General features: G+C 38.3%; 1 protein-coding gene across 2 annotated transcripts; it reads left to right on the top strand.

The window, feature by feature from the left end:
* LOC579746 (metabotropic glutamate receptor 3) lies at positions 1 to 27,038 on the top strand. Of its 2 annotated transcripts, none has more exons than XM_030972878.1 (4): positions 1 to 1,499; positions 1,727 to 2,799; positions 22,406 to 22,579; positions 24,511 to 27,038. In XM_030972878.1, the coding sequence occupies exons 1-4, from the start codon at positions 104 to 106 to the stop codon at positions 24,547 to 24,549; spliced, it is 2,682 nt and encodes an 893-aa protein (XP_030828738.1). In that variant the 5' UTR covers positions 1 to 103; the 3' UTR covers positions 24,550 to 27,038. The 2 variants fall into 2 exon arrangements, with proteins under 2 accessions (XP_030828738.1, XP_030828737.1); XM_030972877.1 differs by having other exon boundaries at positions 22,406 to 22,607.

Here is a 27,038-nt window from a genome sequence, read left to right as displayed (position 1 = left end):
GAGTGACACTAAAGTGGAATCGAGGAAACCCACGAATAGGAAGAATTCAATATTATTTCCTCATCAATCTTCAAGAGCTCAACCACCTTGGCTCAAGCTCTCTATGGGACCCATCACTTTCAAGCGTTCACCAGCCTTTTCCGGCACTAAAATGATTTCTAGCGCCCACACAATGCTCCTAATCTTGACTTTACTGCTGTGTCTCGCTACGTGTGCAAAGCTAGGTTCAAGCGTGAAGTCCGGTATTACAGCAAAGGTCATTGGAGACCTTATGATTGGAGGATTGTTTCCGATCCACGAGAAGGGTTCACAAAACGTGGGATCACTCGATGACGAGAGGTGTGGACTTATCAACGAGGATAGAGGGATCCAGCGAGTCGAAGCTATGCTGTTTGCCATAGACAAGATCAACAATGATTCTACGATCCTACCCGGTATCAGATTAGGGGCAAGTCTGAGAGACACCTGTTCAATAGACACATTTGCCTTAGAGCAGTCTCTTGAATTTGTTCGGGTTTCTTTGACAACGTCGAATCCTGCAGATTGTCTAAATAAGAGCACTATTGTAGCATCAACGTCTGCTGGCAGTGTAGCGGGTGTCATAGGTGGATCCTACTCTACCGTATCTATGCAAGTGGCCAATTTACTGAGATTGTTTGAGATTCCTCAAATCAGCTACGCGTCTACCAGCGCTCGTCTTTCAGACAAGTCTCGATTTGAGTTTTTCGCGAGGACAGTTCCACCGGACACACTCCAAGCCAAAGCCATTGCAGACATCTTATCACACTTTAACTGGACTTACGTTTCAACTGTATGGTCTTCTGGAGAGTACGGCGAATCTGGAATGGATCAGTTTGAAAAAGAGCGGTTGCATAGGAACATCTGCATTGCAGCTTCTGAAAAAATCCCCTACTCACCCGATGCTATGACTTATGACATAATCATTAGTCGGTTAATCAAGAAAAAGGCAGCCAAGGTTGTCGTTCTATTTACCCGCGATGTGGATGCACGCGACTTGCTGGAAGCTGCACTTCGCGTTAATGCTTCGAAGAAGTTTATATGGGTTGCTAGCGATGGGTGGGGTGTTCAAGACACGCCTGTTAACGGGAGAGAGACTGTTGCAGAAGGAGCGATCACGATCGAGCTCCAAACTAAAAAGATAAAGGGGTTCGATCAATATTTTCGAGGTATTAACCCAAGGACGAACACGCGGAATCCATGGTTCAAAGATTTCTGGGAGCAGAAGTTCCAGTGCCTATTGGAACCTGGAGATAGTGTAAATACATCGACGCCGTGTGCTGAAAATGTTCTGGATGAAGCAAATCATGCGCAAGAAAAGAAAACACAGTTTGTCGTGGATGCAGTGTTTGCCATGGCACATGCTCTACATACGATGCAAACTGACATGTGCCCACACACGGAGGAACTCTGTGATAACATGCTGCCAATAGATGGAAGGAAACTTTTTAAGGAATACATTCTTAACACAACATTTGTAGGTGAGTCCTGTCATGCAGTAATAAATGTCGTCATTCACTTGATTCAGGAATGCGAATTATTAATATAACAACTTTTTTTTTCTCGCAAAAATTAATTCAAATTCTTTCATTCTACCGGGATGCCTACTCACTGGTGTTTGTTAGACAGGACAATTATTGTATTCTTGTTGACAAAATAATATGTTCAGTAAAATAAGTCATTGACTCCATGTATTTTTACGTTGCAGATCTCGCAGATACTGAAGTTAGCTTCGATTCGCAGGGAGATGGACTGGGACGTTACGACGTCATGAACTATCGACCAATCGAAGGTACTGATGATTATCGGTATGTGAAGGTTGGTGAATGGGCTAATATTCTATCTATGAACCTGTCAGCGGTTCATTTTCACCCGGAACTAGGGGACTACAATTCCCATAATGTACCATACTCTCAGTGCAGCATGCCATGTGGTCCTGGTCAAGTGAAACTCATCCAGGATGATCAGATATGTTGCTGGATGTGTATCAAGTGTCAGCCTTGGGAGTATCTGCAGAACGAATATACCTGTCGACCCTGTGATATTGGCTACTGGCCGACTCCAGACCTCACAACGTGCTACAAACTAGCCAAGCAGCACATGGATTGGGTATCCGTGTACACCATCGTTCCGATGTGCTTTTCACTGGCGGGAATCATCGTCACGTGTGGAGTCATTATCATTTTCTTTCAGTACCAGGACACCCCGCTGGTCAAGGCATCCAGCCGCGAGCTGAGCTTCCTTCTCCTTGGTGGGATCCTTATGTGCTACAGCATGACGATTCCCATCGTGACCAAACCATCGGTCATTGTCTGCTCTATCCAGCGACTAGGTCTTGGGTTGTCCTTCAGCATATGCTACGCGGCCATGCTGACAAAGACAAGCCGTATCGCACGGATCTTTGACAGCGCCTCAAGGTCGGCCCAACGACCGAAGTACATTAGTCCATGTTCGCAGCTCGTCATATGCTTAGGACTCATCAGTGTCCAGATCTTCGGGGAGTTAGTCTGGTTAGCAGTTGACCCGCCCTCAACGGTTACCCGTTTCGCGGAAGATAGATCAGAAGCGATTCTTAAATGTGGAATAACAGAGATCAGCTTAGTTTTATCGCTAGTCTACGATATGTTTTTAATAGCAATGTGTACAGTTTATGCTTTCAAGACAAGGAAGATACCTGAAAACTTCAACGAAGCCAAGTTTATTAGTTTTACAATGTACACGACCTGCATCGTGTGGTTTGCCTTTGTCCCGGTTTACTTCGTTACCAAAGATGACTTCAGAGTGAGTATACCTTTACTTCTGTTTTTTTATATCTTTTTATTAAAAAAAACCTAATGTAATTTTCATACTTTTATATCGTAAATGCATGTAGAAGATAAAATATTACTTTGATGAAATACATATATATACACATTCTAACTCAGATATAGGCAAATGATCTGATATATATATATTGGTAGTCCTAATTCCCGAGATATCACATGTCCTAAGAAATTTAACATATTTTACTTCACGCCAATAAAAATATTATAACAGCAGTGCAAGAGAACGCAGAAAGACCGTAGATAGACATTTCCATTACAATTTTACTCATTTAATGGATATGATATTGAGTCGTTTTACTCACAGTATCTGCGTAGTTGACAAATGCATTAGGTGATTGAGAGTACTTGTTATTAAATGCCTGAGTATTATTATCATTTTGCACAGGCTCGAAAAATTACAAAGGAGCATGTGAAGTTGATGTATTGATGTATAATGATCTTACATTTGTGACAATACGAACGCTCATTACCACAAACCGCAAGCTGATTTCTTTCATATTTTCCATGTTATGTTCTGTTTGAAAAGATAGGACCGAACAAAGAAAAAGGCGAGTCCCGCGGCACACAATAAAGTTGTTTCCTTTTTCATAAACATGGAACTGGGGCGTTAGTGATGATTGAGAGATAACATGCTTCTCAATACCCCTACTGTAGGATAAAGTGAAGAGTAAACGTAATTATACAACTATATCGAAACTGTAATACGAGACTGCCATTACCAGTGGGTCGCTTTGAAAGGGTGTCATCTTTCTCGTCTGATCTTGGAGGCATAGCAGTCGGTGGGTGGTAACAACGTGACTATCGCCTCCTCCGGCGCCACTTCCCCAACACCGAACTAAATCTACATCTACGGTAGAAAGCATCTTTCACGTACAGCACGTTCTAGACTTTATCTCCGGCGTCCCATTCGAAACGAGGAATTGAGTGGTTGTTCATTTTCGAATCAAAGCATTTTCGCTGCTCCACATACTCTCAAGAGGTGAAGCAGGAAATGAGAGGTCTTTTCGTAGAATAGAGTATGGAAATAAGCAAAAATTGGTTGGAGGGTAACTGTGGATGTAAGGATCTTAGTCACTGAAATGATGATGTATAGGTCTCTTTAAAAATAATTGCATCGGTGCAACTTAGATCTCGAAAAAATGATAGAAAAGGGTCTCAAACATTCATAAATGTTATTTTTTTGAATGGTTAAGATAAGGCTAGTCACACTTGGGACTTCATTTAATTGTCATGACTACTGCTGGGATCACCACATATTCAAAATAACTTCACATTGCGATGAAGGAGTAGAAACGGAGAGAGAAAGAGAGAAAGAGAGAGAGGGAGACAGAGAGATGGGGGAGGGTGGAAACACAGAGCGCCACAAGGATCCATGAGAGATTGATTTTCAACCTACGAACCCCACAAGTAAAGGTTAAGGATGCTCTTAACAGCGTTTTACCCTCAAGTCTTTTCTGAGGGAATAATTTGAGTTATACAACAACCTCGTTCACTTTACGCGGTACATGGAATAAATTAGCAAATCTCCAATTAATTTATTGTCATTATTGGGGTCAGACTCAGATTTTTTTCAGTAAATTAAACATTTAAAGATAAAATGTAAGTAACATAACGTTGTGTCTCCCATTTACACTAAGATATGTTAATTGTAATATTCCTCACTAAAAAGTTATGTTGCATCTTTCTTAGGCCTATACATTATTTTGTGAAAAGAATGTAAAGTTCATTAATTTATCCATGGTTTGGGTAAAATAAATGTATGAAAACATTGGTTCTAGAGAGGCATTTTGTGCCACTACATTGTATATTATTACAATTTTAAATTCGTGTGCAAGGGAAAATTTGAACCTTTAAAAAAAAATTAACTGTTGTGCGATTGTCAAAAGCCGACACTGTCACCATTATATATTAATACCTAGGACTGAATATTAATCGCAAGCATAACTACATATGAACTTAAAGTGGTGTGAATAGTGTTTTAATACTACTGTCCTTCTCAAAGCGTCCATTCCATTTGGTCTGAGAAGGACCGAGTCTTTATATTACTACTTTTCGTAACCATAGTGAAGACACATTACACTAATTCACGAGAAAATGCAATTCGTTTTATCTTCATTTAACCATGGTTTTATCAAATTCTAAGATCAAGTTTGTACCGCAAGAAAGATCTAGTGATATATGAAATGAGATTATCATATGATTTAAGATCCCGCGTATAGAGTGCAATATTCATATTCTTCTTGGCATTTGAAGAAATTCTGCCCAAATACTTCATATGTTTGGTATGCATTGGTTATGAGCGATCACACTGTGCTTTTTGTGTAACATACGGTCATTGGTACTACATGTACAGTATAGAAATTCACCATTTCCCAGGGTCGAATGGATAGTTTAATGCACATAGGACACGACCTCATCTATCTACACAAAATAAAAGATTCCACCACATTCGGTTATACTTTTTTATTTCAAGATTTGTTCAAGATTTATTTATTTTATTCTCTCATAAGTATTAAAGTATTAAACATATTTTACAGAGTTATAGAAAACAAGGTGACCCATGAAGCCCAGTCTGTACATTGGCATGCAAAAATATTTATTCCTCGACATGACTACACTTTGTCACTAGCTGCTTTTAATATTTTTTATTACAAAGCAACCTATTATAGATATGATCATATATATCATTAGCATACGAGCTATTAGTAAGTCACTGATGTAGATGCTGCCTTGGCTTTTCTTAGTGTTGTCTCTCTCCCTGATCTATTTATGTCCTTTTTTACAACATAGTTGTAATAGCCTGTGCGCCTCCAACCGAAAGGTGCAATTAAGCCAATAAACGCATAGCCATTTGTCAGTGAGATCATTGCAAATGATACACAAAATATCATTTACAGACTTCGTGCTCTTTTATTTCTTTGAGGGACTGAGGTTACTCCAGGACATGACTTTGTAGATTTTCATTTTCCATTTTAAGTCTGCGAATGTTGGGTTGAGGAGGAATGATTATAAGTTCCTAAATATAAATGCATTCATAAATCCGTGTAGAAAATATAGCACACACTTTACACGATATACTGTTGTTGCTTTACCTAAAAGTCATGAACTCAAAAACTAGTACGTGTAGTTTGACGGGTTATCAGGGATAACGAATGAGTCGTAAATAAAATAACAACAACACGAAAAACAACAACATCGATATTCAAACACTTTGCCGTAGGTAACGTCAATGACATCAAATAACATGTTTTGGGTAACGGCTCTCGCAAGAAATGCCATGGTGACGCGAGGCCATAACACTGTGTTAGGGCGACGTATACCACTGAAGGGGTGCTCACGGCTCAAAGCAAATCGTTAGAGTATCTTTTTCCATGTAAGATCAATATGTGACCAAAGGATGCATTCCTGGAATTAGAGGAACAATGCATGTATGTTTATCACTTTTGCCTTAAGTGGACTCTTCTCAATAGCCATTCTATATTCCAGATTTATTTGTCTATGACTATTCTTGTCTGAAATTAAGGGGAAAGAGATAAATATGTTGAGCATTAACAACTGGGAATTTCATTTCATCAAGTAGGCACTATATATGCTTGCTTTGTGTGCTCTGAAGGCTCAGCCATTTCGTCAGATCGTCACGGATATCATATTATGATGATATGTCCCTTAGGACCGGACCTCATGGTACCGGCCTGGGTACTTCTGACGTAATAGCGTCGAGTATTGCAACTCAATGTCATAATCACAAATTGGATTTCATCACGTAATACACGTATAATGTGCCATTCATAGCAAATTTGTAACCAAATCTCTATTTGCTTTGCAAACTCATGATTTTTCTTTAATTTTTAATTTTGTATGTAAATACAGCCGCTGGAGGGTATACAACCTTTATTGGACATGTGATGAATTGTCGTCACATTTTGCACAAAACTATCAATATATTGAAGGCGGGCTTAATGGACAGATTAACGAGTGGATCGCTTTGCCCATCCTCCTCATTCACGTTAAAGGTTAATCGTCGCTTTAGGTTAGGATCATGAAATCACCTAAACCAATGCTTTCATAAGCCTAAGTTTATTGGTTTTTCCAGGTAGAACTCCCTAGGAAGGTAACGCAAACGTCTCATTCAAATGAGACTGCAATTCCTGCAAGCCATGTGAGTTCACATTAATCATTTCATGCGGCTATGTCCGAGGGCCATGCATCCCCTGTGTATAGAGATAATGTCATTGTACCAGTGGCAGAGCAGTGTCAATAATTACAATCAGGTTTTTAAAGTAAGCATGGATTTAAACGTTAAGAGACGAATGTTTTACTTGTTTTTATAATTATGTAGATAAAATCATTTTATTTGGAAATATGAATATTGAAGGTAATATTAAACGTCATACTATGTGACTAAATGTGACATTCTTTACTATTCAAGCTTTAATGTTATGACCAATGAAACATAAAGAACTGTATCCAATGCTAAGTGGCGTATTTCCCTACTCAAAGGATAATATATATATATATATATATATATATATATATATATATATATATATATAAATTATATAAGTACATAGATAAATATGTGAATATATAGATCACATTATCATATTTTATAATGAGTAACACTTCATAACTAATAAATATCAAAGACATTTTAGTAAGTACTTTGATAAAAACACATTTTGTGAACTACTTCCACTCAGCGCAGAATTATATGAATCTTCCTGATTCATACCATGAACCAATATTACAATTTATTTGTAGCCTGCGGGCCAACATAATTTATGTAGAATGTATTTGCCAAAGAGGATATATACTAGGTAAACGCATAAGCATGGAAAACATTGCATCTTACCCTCTACTGCGTAATAACGCTTAATGAAATCAAATCGATAGATTTTTACGGAAGAAGTATAGCTACCGGCCTTTTTTTATGTTTATATCGAAATAAAAGAGAAGGTCATGTGTTGTTCAACTTGAATTGTACAGAAAATAGCATCTCATTAATCAAGAAAGCAATAAAACATGTCAATGTGAATCTACGGATAGGAGTACGATATTTATCAACTTTTAGTGGCATGTGGAAGGAAAGGGAGACAATTCTTAACCTCATTTCATTGGTCATATCGGGAAGGATTGGAGTAGGCCTGCCTACCACGTACGTCTTGATGGCGATACGCAATCTATTTCACATAATTCAGAATTTCACGTTCCAGTTAACACGTTTTTAGCTTTCCATGCCTGAGTTGTCAAATCACGGTCCACGCATTTATGTGTGTGGTTAGCGAGAAAGCTGCCTAGCTTTCGGGATGAAAAAGGCATTAATACCTGTGTTCCTTCAGATGTATGCCCAGCGGTCTGCAATCACTCCTAAATCAACAAGGCCAGGAAACCCCAGTGGAAATTAAGAACCAATATGCTACAATAGTTAGAATGTATTTATGAAATTGATTTAGAAGCACATGGCACCCTCGCTGGGATTTGAACTTGCATTGAACACTTCTTTGAAAGACCCCGCCGGTGACAACAATACATGATATAATGTTACCGTTTGGAAAATGGGAAATGCTGTTTCGAACAGCCGCTGAATGTTTGTATATCGGGAATTTTGGAAAATCTATCCATTTACACATTTCCCGTCTTAAAAAAATAAATGACACATTCTTGTCGAGAGCATAATATCTAACACGACGTGAACAGCAATATAAATGGTGTTTTAAATGTGGGTATTGAAATTAAACACTAAACGATTAGATACACAATATTTTTTTTAACCTCGAAAGTATCGTTCATTACCTGTACAAATGGTGAACTTTTAATACTTTATTTCAGATGTAAACGCTAGATTTACGGTGTGGTTGTAGCAAAGACAATAAGGCTTAAATCGCGCCATAAGTTTTTTTTTGTATGATAACAAGCAGATACATTTGCGCAACAATTATGATTATATTAACATGTAGGCCTCTAGGAACCATAAGCGATATTATCTGTAAATAATTTCATGTTATCCTTGCAGAGTTACCTGTTCATAAGATTTGATGTCTAGACATTCCACTCTCTCTCGCTCTTTCTATATCCATTCCTCTCGCATCTCCCCTTCTCTTTTCCTCTCTGCCTCTCTCATTTACAAACACACACACACACGCACACATATTTTATTAATATACACACACGCACGCACCCACGCGCACGCCCACACACACGTTACGCCCTACCATCTATGATAATGTCACGCACACGTAGATTCTCCCTTTTCACCCCCAAATCCCCCTCTTTTAAATTTATTTATTTTCGATGCCTAATAATTGCTTCAAAACAAACGAACCCTCAATCACTGGCTGAGGCGCGGACTTAGACTATTGTAAATGCCCATTGGGATTGCCTGTTTTTACCCATGCAATCTGTTGTGGTTATTACTCGCTAGGTATAGACTAGGGGGAATTTCCCTTGTACACCTACACACTATTAGAAATGAGGGTGCAATTAGGGTGCAGATGTGCATCCACCCACGCGTATGTGGCAGAGGGGGCTGCAATTGTAGCAGAATTGTACCTTTTATTTTTAGTGTGTATGTCAGAATAATATCTTAACGATGCGACATGGATGGTGAATTACCATATGAGAAACTAGAGGAAGAGCCGAAGAGAGAATAAGACAAATAGAGATAGGAGAGAGAGAGAGAGAGAGAGAGAGAGAGAGAGAGAGAGAGAAAGGGGGGGGGCACACACATAGAAGTGGAGCAGGTCCGATCATAATATGATGTTTTACGACTCTGTCCTAATTTAAGCCCATTAATTTTAACACTTTTAATGACGTTGCTTTGGTGATTGCCAAATGTTTTCCACACTTTTCTTCCAGTCTGCCGAATTATTAATGTATTATCACTGAGTTCATGATCTTTGATCCACAGTTTGCAATCCCTCTAATCTGCAGGCCAATAAACGCAACCTTTGGGTGCTTGCGCGCTCGCACTTTTCCTTACTTGTTTTTCTCATTTTTATCGGCGAAGCATTTGGACAAACTTTAAACAGGCGATGGGCTAATAAAATTCCCTGTTGATTCTTCCAAGGATGCTTCTATGTTATTCAGAGTCATGTTCCGCACCCCACTGTTTGAGAGACAATCATTGGATATGGCAAACCCGACGCTAGCTCGTCAAGAATACGGATTGATGTTTCCGATAAGAAACAAAAAAGAGAAGCAGCGCCACGCGGAGATGTTACTATTTACAAAGGTTGAGTCTTGTCAATTTGACTAGGAAAAGTCGATTCCGCTCTCGAGAGTGTGTACTTGAATTAATCCGTTAGATACCGACTGTCTGAGACGACACGCGAACTTTGTGAACGGAATGAAAGTGATTCCTTAAGATCATCAACAAGTAATGAAGAACCCTTCTGAAAAATTGCAAAAAGTTATTACTAGGAAATGAAAAAGCTCGAGTTCAATTTTTATAAAAAGAGTTTTTTAAACAATAATATTTTGTTTTGTTCATGTCTGATATGTATTGTATCTCTCCAACATCATGAATATGTCTTGAACAAATGTTAGGATTCAATGGACACTGAAGAGGACATATCTGTCAAATGAGGCAGAAGATGCGGTAAACTTGTAAACTGTAAGGAATCCCTATATTGCTTTTCTTATGATGATTAAGTATAGCCTAAGAGGAAACAGATCCACAAAAGCGTGTCTAGAAATTGATAAAGAGGGGGCGTAATCCCCCTAAGAGCGGATAGGGCATCAAATATGCGCACAGGCCCTTCGCTGTAGACCCTCTGGATTATTATCAATATTTAATCAAGTACCTTAAAACGAGACGATGTAGTTGGACATTCACCCTTTGCAACCGCTCGTTCCTCTCTCCTATATATTCATCTTCACCCCCTACATCTTATATGGTGAAAATGAGTATCTTCAAAAGTGTCTCGTTCAAAGAATCTTTTGGAAGAAAAGCTGTGTTATTCGAAAGCAGATTTATAACAGGGTGTGTCTAGCAAACTGGTGTAGGGTGGACCTATATGTACATGTGTATATTATTTCTTACTATTACTATCTTCATTTCCTGATTAACACTTGATAATTATTTCTAATAAAGTGACATAGAGGATATCAGGCATTATAGATTACACAGTGGTTTTGGCTGTATACTACAACTCTTCTTTTGGATCCATTTTTTGAAGAAAGTCTTTAAAACTTCAAAGAATGCCTAAAGAGTGTGGATTGTGTTTTCGCCGAAACCAGGGGGGTGTTTCACAAAGATCCTAAGTTGAACTTATCTTTAAGTTGGACTTAACAATTATGGAAAGCCATTAGCATCAATGAAAATATTTTGTAAAAGTTATTTTAAAGGTATAAAATGTTGATTCAAATCATTCATACTTTCTATTATCATTGGAGATTTCATGTTCTTGATGTGGAATTTATGAAAAGTCTAAAATACTTGAATGTTTGTTTTTGAATATATCTTATTTTAAGGCTACAAATTGCCTTCCATAATTGTTAAGTCCAACTTAGAGTTAAGTTCAACTTAGGATCTTTGTGAAACACCCCCCTGGTCGACTATTGTGAACTTTCGGAATAGGGATGAGCAAAGGCGTAGCTAATAAGGGTGGGATGGGGTTGGGGTTATGTCCGCATCTAAACGTAGGGCTTAAAAAGAAGACGATCGCACACCTTGTGGATGTGTATTGAGTTTTTACAGACGTGTATCAATCTGTGAGGTGTTTCACAAAGAGTCACACTTAGGGTAAGTCACACTTAGTGAGATTTACGCTAAGTGCGACTTACTAAGTGCGACTCTTTGTGAAACACCTCCCAGATATGATTATTTACGTCTGGGGACCGACCTTTTAACGTCACCATCTGGAAGACGTGACTCAGTTCCGAACCTGCGTCCTCGACTGAATCAGTTTGTAATTTCCATTGATAGCTGGATTACAGGCGCACCCCACAACGCTCTTCCAAACCCGCCCTCTTCTTTTAATAATAATAATAATAATACATATGATTTATAAGGCGCCAAATCCACTCGACAGTCAAATGCTCAAGGCGCAGCTTGTGCAAAAGATGAAATACATACATGATACATTTATACAAAGTGCGATAGGAAAGGTACAGACATGAAAGGTAATGGTAATCAATTATAAGCTAAATTAAACAGATATTTCTTAAGATTGTTTTTTAATACCTCAGCAGAACTGCTATTCTTAACCCATTGAGGGAGAGTATTCCATAACGAAGGCCCAGCATGAGCGAAGGTTCGCTCCCCCCACTTTGTTTTAACCCTAGGAGTAACAAGTAAGCCAGAGTTTTGAGAACGTAGCTGTCTAGAAGGAAAGTAATGCTTAATCAAGCCGATGTTATACTGCGGAGCAGAGCCATGTATACAGTGAAATAATAGCAAAATAATCTTGAAAACAACACGTTTTTCTACGGGCAACCAATGGAGTGATTTGAGGACTGGTGTGATGTGACTGTACTTGTTGGACAGGGTCACGACACGAGCAGCAGCATTCTGTAATCTTTGTAATTTTGCGAGTAGGTTGTGAGGCGAATTAAACAAAAGGCCATTACCAAAATCCAAGCGAGAAGAAATCAAAGCATGAGTAATTTTCTCAGTGGCACCACGGTTAAGATATTTACGAATAAAACCCAAATTGCGTAACTGATAACGTACTGATTTTGAGACATATTGAATTTGAGTAGACATTTTCATGTTTGAGTCGAGAAACACACCAAGGTTGCGACATACATTAGATAGGGTAATTTCATGTCCAGCAAGAGTAATTGAAGTGATGGAAGAAATCTTCTCTAACTGAGTCTCAGAACCATACATTATAAATTCGCATTTGGCGAGATTTAATTTCAGTGAATGTGAGTTTAACCAATTATGAACATCTTGTACACAAGTCTCAATGTTATGAATAGCGCTGGCTGCATTGCTTTGATTGGGTTTGAAAGAAGTATATATTTGAATATCATCAGCATAAACATGATAAGAGAGAGAATGGCGATGAAAAATACTCTTCAAACCCGTTAAATATAACGAAAAAAGCGTGGGCCCGCCCACAGAGCCTTGTGGAACTCCGCATGTAAGTGGTACAAAATCTGAAAGGTAGCCGTTTATCAAGACAGCTTGAGAATGGCATGACAGGTATGATTTAAACCATTCCAGGGCTTGACCTTTAATACCGAGTGACATGAGGGTATTCACCAGAACAGTGTGGTTAACAGTGTCAAAGGCGGAAGACAAATCAAGGAGTACCATAGCAGTTACTTTTCCGCCATCCATCTCCTGGAGTATAAAGTTGGATACATTAACAAGGAGAGTTTCTACACTGTGGTGGGGACGGTATGCAGATTGAAATGGGTCAAGGAGGTCATTATCGAGACAGTAATCATTTAATCTAGAGAACACCACCCTCTCAAGTATTTTAAATAAAAACGGGAGATTAGAAACTGGACGGTAATTACTTAGTAATTCAGAATCAAGATTGGGTTTCTTCAGTAAAGGAAGAATGTGTGCCGTTTTAAGAACAGAAGGTACGCATGCCTGAACAATACTTAAGTTGACAATCTGTGAGATAACAGATGCAAATGAAGAGGAGCAATCCTTAATGAGAACAGTATAGACAGGGTCTAGTTTACACGACTTAGCTGGCAATCTATGAAGCAGTAATTGTATCTCATCGGAGGTGGTAGGTTGAATCGTCTCGAGGGATGCTGACGTGACAGAATCAGGTGGAGTTAAGTCAGGAGTGAGACTGTCTTGGATCTTCTGAACCTTGGAGCGGAAGAACTGAATAAATCTTTGAGCCAGTTCTTTACTATCAGAATGTCTTGGAAGTGGAGAGTTCTGTTTCCGATTCAAGAGACGATTGGCCGTAGAGAAGAGTTTCTTAGAGTCATGTCCACATTTATCGATTTTAACACCAGTCAGAGCCATCTTTACACAGAGTTTGGCCAACTTGGTTTCACTGGGTCACAACATGGCGTATATCCTTTTGTTTTGTGCTTGCCCAACAAAGCTAGTCGCCTTATTGTGTCCAACTCGAACCGGGTTGGCCAAACTCTGTGTATAGATTTTTTTTGTTTCAAATGAATAGATTTTTGTTTTAAATAGATGGCTCTGCTACCAGTGACAATAGTGCGCCCTCAGTGTGTAGTCCCATGCTGAACCACTAAGGATGAATATCTCTCTGTGTACATCTTCCCCCTTCTCTCTCTTTTCGTTGACATGCCGAAACGCTGCCTCGCTTGCTGATGTTGTCTCGTGAAATGTGACTGGGGTCGAAGATTTCGATAAAAATCTGCCGTTGTCGAGAAGTCGAGTCAACATTGTGACAACCAGGAGCCGTGGGTAAACTCTTGGGAGTGGGGTCTTGCTACGTGACCGCGACGTAATAAGGCTGTGAATGAGAACATGATCACGTGACTTGGGAATATTTCGTACATCGCTGAATAAAATAGTTGGATAGGGGAGAAATGGGGACAGGTTGGTGTACTTGTAAAGGCGAAGTCGAAAAAGACATAATTGGTTGCTCTATATAAGTATGTGGAGCACAACTGTGTCTCACGTGACTTAAAAGTAAAGCGGGTTTTTAATGTCAATGAAAATGTCTTCATTGAAAAATGAGATGTAGAAATTAATGCATTTACAGCATCTTGTGGATTACATTTCACGATTCGGTATTTTTAGCATAAATTCATGCAGATGATTACTGAATCAGAAGTTCAAATTTCGATTACCAGGTTTTAATTTCTGACCAACATGGAGTAACAAAGCAGAACAAATTGTGAGAGGATTTTTCTTCTTTATCTGTGAAGGATATCGCACAAAAGTATCTTTCTGATATCTTTGTCTCATTTTATATCTTACATATAAAGATCCGTCATCGTGTTATGAGATCATTATATAACTATGGTACGATAATATATTCGCTCTTTTTAAGGAGATAAAATAAATAGGCAGTATATCTTAAAGTTTGTATCACATACATGATTTAATATTTGGTCTTCTGATATCACATATGAATATTTAAAATTTCACTTTAATATCATAGTTGCAATGAAGTGACAACTGTGATATGGCGATCATTTTGGTAGTCAGAGCACGTGTACTTTCCATTTCATTTATTCCTCTCGAGGGGACATACCTAAGATATCAGAGCCAGCAATTACATCTGGGAGGCTGATTATGTTTACGAATGAGTGCATTAAGTGCTTGGGTTTTAGAAAATGGAGGTAAGCATCCTCTCATATGTCAAACGAATCATGCACTTAGGAATCATCTATGGATCTTTGTGGCTTTGATTACGGTCCACACTGAACAGTCGCACGTGTCATAATGTGCGGTATCTCCACACTTGTCCACGATGATAAAGAATGGGTGTCGCCATTTTAATACAGTCTTTAAGACTTGACAGGTGATCAGGGATTGCGTTTCGCTTTATTCTTCGAAGAGCTGTGAAGGTGAACTTTTGTGGTGACTGAGTTCCGCTGGAGTTTCCTCAAGAATTCCGTTGTTTATATCTCACGATGACTGACCGATCAATTCAATCATCCAGAGGCTTTTGGAGGTGACGTCACCTAAGCGCATGTCCATAGACACGCGCATTAAGAGCTGGTTTATCTTATAGGCTTGTTTGGATTTGCCGTAGAGCACATCAAAATAAGCAGAACGATGAAGAAGGGATTAGCCAATCTCTGAAGACGAGCCCTGATTTGGGATGTGACCATCTTAACTTGATTGCTGATGGAGAACTCAGAACGGAAAATGGTCGCGTGCTTCCGCAGTTTGATTAAAGAAAAATGAACACAAACAACCGAGTTTAGCACAACAATCCTTTTCCTAACATGGATAATGATATGAAAATAAATGAAAATGGTAGATGTGTACATTGACTTATAATTGTTCGAGAGTCGTCACATGATCTCTGTATAAACGTTTCTCTTTCCTTACTGTAATAAATGTTTTATTTTTAACTGAAACCCCATTAAGAACCCGAAATCTTGCTGAGACAAAAATGTTGTAATACAGCACGATTTATATCACACTCTTATGTAATTGTGTGAAGAGAAAGGGAAATCAAATCCAAAGATATTAAGAATCGATCCAACAATATCATATATGTGCCATGCGATACTAAAGCTTTAGACAATTTCATTACTTTATCGTGTTTTTCTTCTAGTAAAGTTTCAGTTTTTGGAAACACTTTTGACGAGACTGTTTTCTCGTTTGGCTAAGCTTAATCATCATAAGAACAGTATTATAGGGACTCCTTACAGTTTACCAGTTTCTGTCAACGTTTTAGTACCGTAAAGAAAATCTGTCCCAGCGAAACTGCTAATTTTTGTATTCCTCTATGTAGATTGTGAGGATATGAAAACAAAAATAATTTGAAATGCTCTTCAGTCTCTTTTTCAAGTTCACCTCGAGGTTTCTCTCCACATAATCAAATCTGATATCGGTCGAGCAAAGTCGCAACGTTTGAGCCATCAATCTATCTGCTCTACAATTGTTGAAGATCATAAAAGATGATTGTTCTTTCTCTTGTCAGATTATATTTTTTGCTCTCCTTGTGACGTATCATCAGTCTCGAGAATGTTATTAAGATTCTTTTTTCATTTGTTAAGGAAGAAGTCAAATCTAAGGAGAAAATTATGGGCATCAGCTGGAGTAGAAAATTGTTTTTTTTACATTTCAACGAATTCCCTTCCCTCCACAAAGTGAGGCCTACTGTTATTAGAATTGAATCTCTGAAAGAAGTTTTTATAAAAACACCTACAGCCCCCAAGTGCCGAACACTATAAAAAGCTCAGGAAAGCTTTTGTTGATTTCAGTCATCTGATACATGCCTCTGCTTTTCTGTCCAATGTTCTCAATTCTTATAGGAACTGTAACAAAACTCTCCCTCCTGGCCACGTCACCCTTGTGTATACCACGAAATAACAGGATTCGCCTGCAGTCGGCGGCAAAACATGATCTTTTTCAATCCTTCAGGTCAACGTTAGGATCTAGCTTCTTGCCTTTTTTCTCTTCACCTCGTTCGTGGAGGTTGTGCTTTTGGTTGCAGGGCTACAAGATTCTGAATATTTTACAACAAATGGAGCTGGGAATGGGGGTTGTTCCAGGTGCAAGGTTTCCATGGTTTCTCAAGTCCTTTAGTGCCTCAAAAGCGAAGAATATGGATAGGGCGCCAGATTAAGAATATAGAATTTAGGGAGAAATCACTTTAAGGATGAACAATTGTATTTTCCACCACCACTTAAATTGCGTATACCATGGTTTTGCTCTAGAGAGGATACACCTAACGGTCGAATTCACTTTAGCTTTTATTTCAAACATATTTAAACAATGTACCTTGTAGCGAGTAAGAGAAAAAGCATACTTCAATCCCAGAAGTAAGATCGGTGTAATGTGCAGGGTAGGTTTCTAAGAGGTATTACAGGTCATCCAAGCTAGGCATAAACCCCTTTTGTTTTTCAGAAAGACCTTTCCGATTTCACGGTGCACCGCATGCTATTCGCTCACACCCTAGAGATATTAGCTATTAGCTAGGATGCGACGCTCCATGGCTATCTGCCCTTCCTTCCGTGACAAAGGGTGGGTAAATGGGTACCTTCACAAGGGAAGTAGACAAGTGGTAACTTCAGGAGTCTACTATCGTAAAGTGAAGACATTTGAAAGGGAGATTTAAAATCGTCTGCACCATGGTATCTTCTTCTATTAGAAAGTACGATTGACGTTCACCCACTGTCATTCTCATTTCAATTTAAAAGACGAAAACTTTGTTATACTCTTCTTACACATTCACGGAGCCCAATAATTTATTTTGAGTATATCGCGTTATGTTATACACCTTGTGTTTTACGTTTTCCCAATGAACCAAAGAATATGAAGTGCGATGAATTGAAGATAAAACACAATATGATATACCTGTAAGAGCACGTCCACGGTCTTAAACCCAAATAACATTGATTATTATTGACGAGAAAGCGATACAGATTCTGTATTCATCACCAAGGCGTAAGAAAAAGTCACATTTCAAGGACGAATTGAGATTCGTTAATATTCAATATTGAATTGACAGAATGTCTCTTTGCTGTAAGTTTGATAAAGGGCAAGGAAGAGCCAAAAGGTATTCACGTCAACTCGACTTTGAGGAGGTTGGAATGTCAGACATTATATTGGACAGTTCGAGAAGGAGGTGTGGGGAGAGCATAGATGGAGATGGATAGAGAGCATAGATGGAGATGGATAGAGAGAGAGAGAGAGATAGAGAGAGAGATAGAGAGAAAGAGGGGGGGGGTGAATGATGGGGAAAATTAGATAGACAGATATATAGATAGATAGAGAGAGACCGAGAGAGGAGAGAGAAAGTAAGAATGAAGAAATAGAGAGACTGAGCGACACACACGCACGCACAAACACACGCACACACATACGCACACAAATATGGAGATTGCGGTTAGTGTGTGTATGGGGGGAGGCTGCGATGATTAAAACAGTACTCTAGGCTGTCGCTGCAATGTGCAGCAGGCGATATGACTGTGATGCTGTGAGACTTTTCTTAATTTAATCGGTCGCAGGTGCACTGGACTACGAATCGAACAGTCCATGGAGATAGATAGATAGAAAGAAATAAAGATAGATAGATTAAATGAGAGTGAGAAAGAATGAGACGCTTGAGAAAGAGAGAATGAAAGATAGAGATGATCACCTCTCCTCCCACTCTTGCCTTTTGTCTATCTTGACTCTTATTCCAAGCCAGTCCTGTGAAGCAAGTGCGTATAAGCCCAACGGGAGTTCGACGGGACGTCCCAGAATGTACCGCTGAAATCACCTGCAGAAAGTTGAAGTCCACCGCATCAATCACTGGAGAGGAGAATAATGTGACGTCAAGGATATAGTTTGGAGGTGTCTACAGAAAGAGAGAAAGAGCGAGAGAGTGCGTGTCTTACAGAAAGAAGAATTGGAAGACTACTTACTAAAAAGGACGCTGAGAGTTAGTTAGAGAAAAAAGAAAGAGAGTGATCGTTTGAAACAGTCTTGGAGTATGCGGTGAGGAAAGATGTGCTTTGGGTTTTAATAGGCCATACAATAAGTGTTTTATCGTCATCTCAACGTTAAATGGACATTATGGCCATTTGACAATACATGGTGATAGTGTCCTTTTGGCCCAAAAGCCGACGTTATATTCTATCAATTTCCGAAAAGCCCAATTCGGGATTAATCCTTCTCAGACAACAAATTAAAGTTCGAACATTCTAGGATCGCTAGATGAAATGGCTTATTACGAATCGAACTAATAAACTGCTCACATTAGTTGCGGTTTAACTAGCAAGCCCTTTTTATTGAACGCCTACGTCGAATTTGTCTATCGTGGTTATTTGACAGCATACATCACACCCGGGAGAGGATGGGATGTATCCGTGCTAATAAAACTACATATTCTATAATGTATATGCTACAAAGATAAATTTCTTTTCAACGAGACAAACACGTTACCTGAAATCAATAAGCAGCTGTTGTGCTACAAGTATGTTATCCCATGATACTCGAATACCTTTGAAGTGAAACCGGTATTAGGAAATAAATAGCGTGGAGCGGAAAGCTTGTTCCCCCTTGTTCATAAATTGACCCGATTTTCCATTTGTTACAGCTGTATGAGCTAGAGAGAAAGAGAGAGGGAGAAAGAGAGAGAGAGAGTACAGTTTTAATTAATCAGTAAAGGTATGGCGTAAATTGCCTTTTTCATTGTTTGCAGTTTCAATATCCAATTCAAAGGGATTGCTTAACAATAACAAAAGCCTCGAAATTACATATGTTGCCGTATATATATCCTTTGATCAAGTCTTGTAGAGAAATTATTCGCTCCATCCGGTATATTATCTAATAGCGTCATGCTGGTATATACATTATAAAATTATTGTACATGTTGTAGCCTATATTTTGTGTTAATTGCCTCATAAACTACAATATTTATACTGTTACCCGAAGGAGTTGCTTTAGAAAAATCAATATACAAAAATAAGGACAGACTGGTTGATCCAGGGATCAGAGAACAGACGGATAAATACGCCTACGATTAAATCGGTTAGGGGAGAGAAGATAGAAATACACACATCATACAAAAGCACCAGACATTATAATGAGACAGAGACGGAGATCTAAAATATCTTACATTTAGATAGAGAGAAAGAGTCAAAAGTCTTATTGGGTGGTATTCTCATAAGTTAAGCCTGGACTAAGTCCAGACTAAACAAGAATTTTAGTTCACACTTCTATGGAATGCTAGGTTTCATCTTCCTCCTTCAATATTCATGACGAAAGATAATCTACCAAAGACTTTGTTGAAATTCAATTCATACTCATATTATCTTTTTCTTCCCATTTCATTGCAAAATTAATTTTTTGGACACTTTTCATTGAAGGATTAAAATAATCTGTACAGGGTAAATTAGTTTGCAACAGGCACTCCATAAAAGTGTGAACTAAGTACGCGCTAACTTAGTACGCGCTACCGGAATACCACCCATTATCTACTAATCAATATACCGCACGGATTTTAAATAACAAGATATTATAAAGTACTTATCGGATATAGTCCTGTCAATATTTGTTTATAATTATACAAGGATTAGACTGCGATTGCATGTATTGTTATTAAGCTTCGGGACAAATTGTTATTGCGAAACGTGTCACCATCGTTGTTTCATTTGATATGAATATGCCCTTCACTGATGAATCAAGACAGCAGAGTAATAACATGGAAAGTACCTCACAAATGACATAGGCATACTTGAACTTGATCGATATCATAATTCAACAACAGCGTCAGTTGTAACAGTAGCGTTGGTATATATTTCCTCTCCCGTTTTCTTGGTATTTCATTCCCGTGCCGATTGTTTAATCCCAACACAGCAAGATCGACTATACCAAGGAGAGAAATCAAGCACGAGGTCATAGCAAATTATGCCTCTGCTTGAGGCTTATCGAATGAGCGTAAATTTGATTTACACAATATAGCCTGGCCTCGAACTTGAGAAAGAGGTTCTTGATTTGCAACACACCACGTGACGGGTGTCCATTTGCATTTCCATGATCAATTTCAAAACACATCTCTACTCCACGAGGAGACATTTTTGAAAACGTAGGACAGGAATGCAGCAAATCATCTTAATCTGACAGATATATTGACATGAAAGAAAGCAAAGACATTTTGGAAAAGGCGAAATATATTGCGACGATGATGATAAGATGCGTATAAACAAGATTAAAGTGAAATATCAAGACCTATTATGCTTTTAGGTATTGAGATACCACTCTAAAAAATCACATTTATGGGGAATATCTGAATTTGTCTTAAATTTGAAGTTTAAAGTGTACTTTCAAGACTCTCATACTCTTGGAAATGTCTTATAAATATCCATCCGTTGAAAATGTCAAACATACCAGAGTAATGAGTATAAATGTAAGAGACTGGTACTTGGAAAAACACTTTTATATGCACATTGAGTCTTCACGAATTTAGGAAAAAGCTTTCATGCTCATTTGTCTTAAAAGCTTCCGTCTTCAAATCTCCCATTAAAGCTGCTAAAAGGAAAACATTCCAATACTTTAAAGATAATGATAGAAATAAAGTGTTTGCTCCTCGTCTAATCACCTCTCTTGAAGGTTAAGCGGTAGAGGTCTAGCATCTTATTGATTATCTTGATATTTCTCAATTTCCCTAAAAGAAACACACATTTTACACATGTAGAAAGATAATCACACTGCTGCATTTTATTAAGTTTGAAAAGATGCAAAGTCTAAGATTATACAAATCTGATTTTCAGCAAAATGAAGGAAAAAATGACCGAAATAGATATCATAACAATTGAAAAAGCGTCTTATCTATTTCTAGATGCCCGAGCTGCATGGTCTTTACTATATTACAGGCGGATCCAAGTGGTATCCCCCTCTTAAAAAAAAATTAAAAGTTGCAAAGTCGCTATACTTTGCATTTAATACCCAAGGATCATAAACTTTTGATGTTTTAAAACGGTTCACCCTTATCTGACAAACCTGAAATTACCATAAAACCGCTATAGAACATATTTTTAAGTACTTCCTGACGCAGTGTTTCTCTTAAATGTCAGTGTTACTTCTAGTTTTGTTCCACATTATCTTTTTTAATTTCCAATGTTTTTCCAAGGAATATTTTTCCTCCCATTTAGCCTAAATCATCAATATATTAGTACAATATCATTTCATTATAACCTACATACGCAGCACATGATAATTTCTTTATTAAAAGAGTAAAATGATCTGTATCTATTGTCAATTATCAAAGTAATCGCATTTTCCCACGTATTTATGATAAGTATTTGTATCTTTTTATTATTTAGTGTGTAAAATGTATATTTGTTTGTGTAAGACAAATTTTAAAATACTTGGTAAAATAAACACGAAGTTTTTCCCGAATTTGATGTCCAGCGTTATCTGTTTGACAGGTGATTTTATTCTTTCTAATTTATATCTCTTCATTTATATTTTCTTCTTGATATCTTACCACATATAGCTTCAGACGACGACGCTGTGTGTATCCGTGAGCATATGTGCATCCGTGGCGCTCGCCTGTCTCTTCGCGCCCAAAGTTTACATCATCGTCTTCCAGCCTCACAAGAACGTGCGTAGACTCAGTTCCCATTCGTCTCGACGCTCGCAATACGACGGCACACGGTTCCGGGACGAGGTGAACAATCACAATCTGTACAACAGCGGTTAGTCCCAAACCTAGCTGCAGGTGGATGCATTTAGAGGGTATTTTTAAATGCTTTTCTGTTCCCCAAAATAGTCAAAGTTTCATCTTGAGGCAGAGCTATCATGCCTCACGGATTGTCTGATTTTTGAAAGCGAACAAAGTGCTTTAACCGACTTAGAACAAACCCAGCCTAAACCGTATTGGACAAATCTTATTGTTTCAAATCCACTTTTTATAAACCCATTTCTTAATCCCCAACAGAAAATTCCCTGCTATTCATTACCTCTTATTGTCTTTGGGGCTTTAAAAAAAAAAACTTGTGGATGTTTTTCGCAAAAAAATCCTTAGTTCTGCTATAGCAGTACCCCGATACATTTCACTATCACGTTAAAAAAAAGTGTTATCGTAACGAGTGCTCCTATCATGTAATTGTTTACTCATTTATCTATTTTTCCTAAGCCAAACTGCACAAAAAGCCACTATTTATCCAATTTTCTTTTGCTCAGACTTTTCCGACAATGTTTCATTCAATATTTTGCACTCGCGAGCTTTGCATGCATGAACTCATATAATAGCATCCATCTCATTCTTAAATGTCACTTTTTTTCTAAGAGTTTTCAGCTGTTCCCACTGATTCTTCCCATATACTCCATATTTATCTATCGCTTCTGTGCTATGCTTACACTTAACCACGCATAATATGACACAGCACGTAGTGTGTGGTAAATGTGCCTTGTCACGGCTGGTGTGGGAAAAGCAGAATAGCCAGTGGGAACAGCATTTCGTGTATTGCTGTTACGTGTCTTGTGTTTGTGATTACATAAAACGTACTGATGTTTGCTTGCCTCACTGTATGAGGAATGTCCATTTTACCTAATATATAAATTGTAGTTATGGAGAGAATCACACTGATGAGGTAAAACGGGGATATGAAAAGATACATGCATTCATTTTTTCATCCATGCATCTACATTTATTCATTCAAATTCATTTTCATAAAAAGGTAAAATCAAGTGAAAGTACCTCTTTATCCATATAAAGAATAAAGGCAACCATAAATGAATCTTATGAAACGAAATGCGAGAACTTAGAGAAGGTACAACTTTGTGCATTTTCGAGAAGCACAATGCTTTCAGGTTGAAAACCATTAGGTGTGCCTTTAAAATGCATTTACAATCTTCGATACGCAAGTGAGCATTTTTCTTTTAAGAAATGTCTATGTCAATAATTGTATGCAGATGAAATTTGTACAAAATATATGCACGAACTGCTTTATGGCCAATTTATTCCTACATCGATTCACTTAACTTTTTAAAAGGAGACCATTTTTTTTTTCTAGTTTCGCTTGACTATTTCATTGTTTCGTCTTCAGTCGTTTGGAGATACACAGATTCATTGATCAATATCAAATAGGAATAGTGTTTACACCTTTTACCTTACTGCTCTCGACCCGAAGTTTTCTCTAACCTAGTGCACAAAATAAGCAAATATGCTAGAAAAGTGAATGTAGCAAAGAACTGCACACTAAACAGTAGCATTGTTTCAATCATCCAAAATTTTCCTTGTGTTAGCCAACCAGAGTGTACCCTTTGTGAATGAATATCAAGAGTGATCTAAAAGGCCATTCACTTGATCTATAGCAGTGATATACTCTAACGCAAAAATGCAAATGATTGATATTAATCACTTTGGAAAGAATTGGTTAATTTTTATTTCGTATTGATGATGATGATCTACAGCACTTGTATGGTGCCATTCAGAGGCGGTTAAATGATTCAGTCTTGGACTTTTTCCAGGATCAACTCAGAGATAATTAAGGTTGTTAATGTTACTTTGTTTAGGACGTCGGGAAAGTTACAACAATACTACCGAACTTCCGTTGGCTCCTAATTAAATTTTCAGTTTTATTTTCCAATTTCCAGGTTCCGTCCAAAGACCTCGACCGCATGGCATCAAATTAACACCTCACGCAACACATTACGATAGCCAAGACACCGATGGAGAAACCAGTCAAGCCTATCTGTGACGTAATATGACTTCACCTACCCATAATGCAATATATTATAAAACACGTGTCCAATCGAAGTCCTACAGCGACAGATTTAATCGACTCGGATACCCAAAGAAGAGGAAATTTTATAACAGCGCCAAGATGAAACTAAATTTGATTCTATCGTTACACGATGACATCTAGAATGTTGATGTTGATTCCGAGGAGTGTCATCGTTTCGCTATGTAAAGTGATTAAGGTAAACATTGCATTGCAGGCAAACATTGGACTAACTTCATTAATGGCATATTCGGTGACACTATGTATCGGACTTAACACCTAAGTTGAATAGAGCGAGTGAAATATGGTTTTATGCTGGTTGGTTGAGCAGAGGACAGCTAACGTGTCATCTTTATGATCATCAAACATAACCACTGCAGTTGTCCAACACGTGATATCTCACCCTTCATACAGAGTATTGCATATCATGTGGTTTCGTCAATCACTCAAGGGTTTCGCGATGGTATCACGACAATGCCCCCTCTCTAACCTCGCACCACGCGAGCTGTGAATATGGACTTACAACAACGTCAATAAACTGAAGTACGTTGTCTTTTCACGGAAGAAAAAAGTTTATCCTAGAGGGTTGTTTATCATCATAAACTACTTTGGACCGTTATTTTACTTGATGCTATGAAAACGACATCGATGGCCATCATTCGTCACCCTCACGAAAGGTCAAACCACTGTGTCACCACGAAATATCACCTGGTTCATGGACGGACAATCACGTGATAAGGAGAGGGCGCGAACCGAGACCACGTGAACACCCTGTAAAAGTGCGCCATTTTAACGCCATCAATCACTCTGCCCGTCATGTCATGATCAATCTAACCCATCGGTGACCCGGCACCAAAGGTGTGACAGAAATCAAAGGCTCATCGTGTATGGTCGTCTTCTGAAGCATCGTGGAAAATCTAACACTGGTGAGGTACGAGATGGAGATAGAATTGTACATCTTGGGAAAGTGTCGTCATGCCAATGGCATTTTGTGCTAGATTGTATAGGTTTTGATGCTAGCCGCTACATGAGAAAACAATAAAGTATGTACTCAATCAAATCTTGTTTGTGAAAGAGACTGCACATGAAAACTCCCAAAACGCACATCAGGTTTTGGACTTCTAGATGAATGCAGCCAAGCACAATGATCAAATCTCTCTTCAAAATGTGATTGTGGATGCGATTTGTTAGGATTTGATTAGCGGCAAATAGCAAACTCGATCCAAATCTATCGAACCGCATGTGCATGTGATGGGCCTGAAGCTATATTAGTTGATGCAATTGTGAGGATTTGATGACAATCATCTTGGGGAACAGACCAAGTTTTTATTTCCGACAATGATCGCCTGTCACCCCCGCAGCGTCAAAAATGTGACGTCGACGCGATGTGCTCGCCGTTGAATCATTTAATTTTTTCTTTTACCAACTGCTACCCCATTGGGAAATCAATCTTGGATATCTGCAGAAAAATAACCGCATCATGGATACTGACGGAAAGCTGAATTGAATGTGCAGTGAGGATTTGTGCGTAAACATATTTTGATGGGTTGTGCGGGAGCGCAGGGAGTCTGGTAGGGTATCACTTGCTTCTTCTGGAGGGTGATTATTTTATACCATGTTATGGATCTGATATGTGACAAGTCTTTGGGAAGAGGAAAACAAGTATCCAATTGGATGTCATCCCTTTTGCGGAAGGCATCTTTCTCAGTGCAGCTGTGGTCCTTTGAAACGCAAAGTAACGATCCACCTGTGAGCGGAAATCAATAGATCTACGGTAGATGTGTAGTTATGCTGCTGAACAGGAATATTCTATTCAGGATACGAAGCTTGCGGTGGGAGCATCGTGTTCTCCTTTTTAGAGCTCTATCAGTTGAGTCTAACGACCACAAAGAGCAAAATAGACGAATGATAATGAATATCTCCAATATACTTTCAGGTGGTGACTCAATAGGCTGAACATTGCAGTAAACTAAATTCATAATGGCATTCTTAAAACTGACACATTTTTTCTAACGATAAACACGAAGAAAAATAAGAATGAGTCCAATTGTACAAGAGAACTAATATTATTTTGCTCGAAACTCGAATATAAACAATTTTAAGCATAATTTAGTATCAAATAATAGTATTAAACAGGTACTTAATATGTCAATTTCGACTTTAAAGCAAGTCAAAAACTAAATCACAGTGTTATTATTATTATTATTATCGCACAGATTGTTTACTACATAACATACTACTCTCCCCCTGTTTGTTATCATCTACGACCTGGGAGGTGTTTCACAAAGACTAAGACGAACTTTAAGTTGGACTTAACTATGACAGGCTGTTCATTCCACTGCTTCCTCTCACTATTTACTGGCATTGGTCTCACATCTACAGAATTGAGCTTTTTTGATA

Source organism: Strongylocentrotus purpuratus, unplaced genomic scaffold (assembly GCF_000002235.5).
Source record: "Strongylocentrotus purpuratus isolate Spur 01 unplaced genomic scaffold, Spur_5.0 spur5_scaffold_6, whole genome shotgun sequence".
NCBI classification, from domain to species: domain Eukaryota; kingdom Metazoa; phylum Echinodermata; class Echinoidea; order Camarodonta; family Strongylocentrotidae; genus Strongylocentrotus; species Strongylocentrotus purpuratus.
This window is presented reverse-complemented; position numbering and strand designations above follow the sequence as displayed.

Excerpts from the sequence above, each read along its gene's own strand:
- LOC579746 (XM_030972877.1), top strand. The coding sequence starts at position 104 with ATGGGACCCATCACTTTCAAGCGTTCACCAGCCTTTTCCGGCACTAAA. Across the intron at positions 2,800-22,405 it reads TTACCAAAGATGACTTCAGA|CTTCAGACGACGACGCTGTG; the intron begins GTGAGTATACCT and ends TACCACATATAG. Across the intron at positions 22,608-24,510 it reads TCACAATCTGTACAACAGCG|GTTCCGTCCAAAGACCTCGA; the intron begins GTTAGTCCCAAA and ends TCCAATTTCCAG.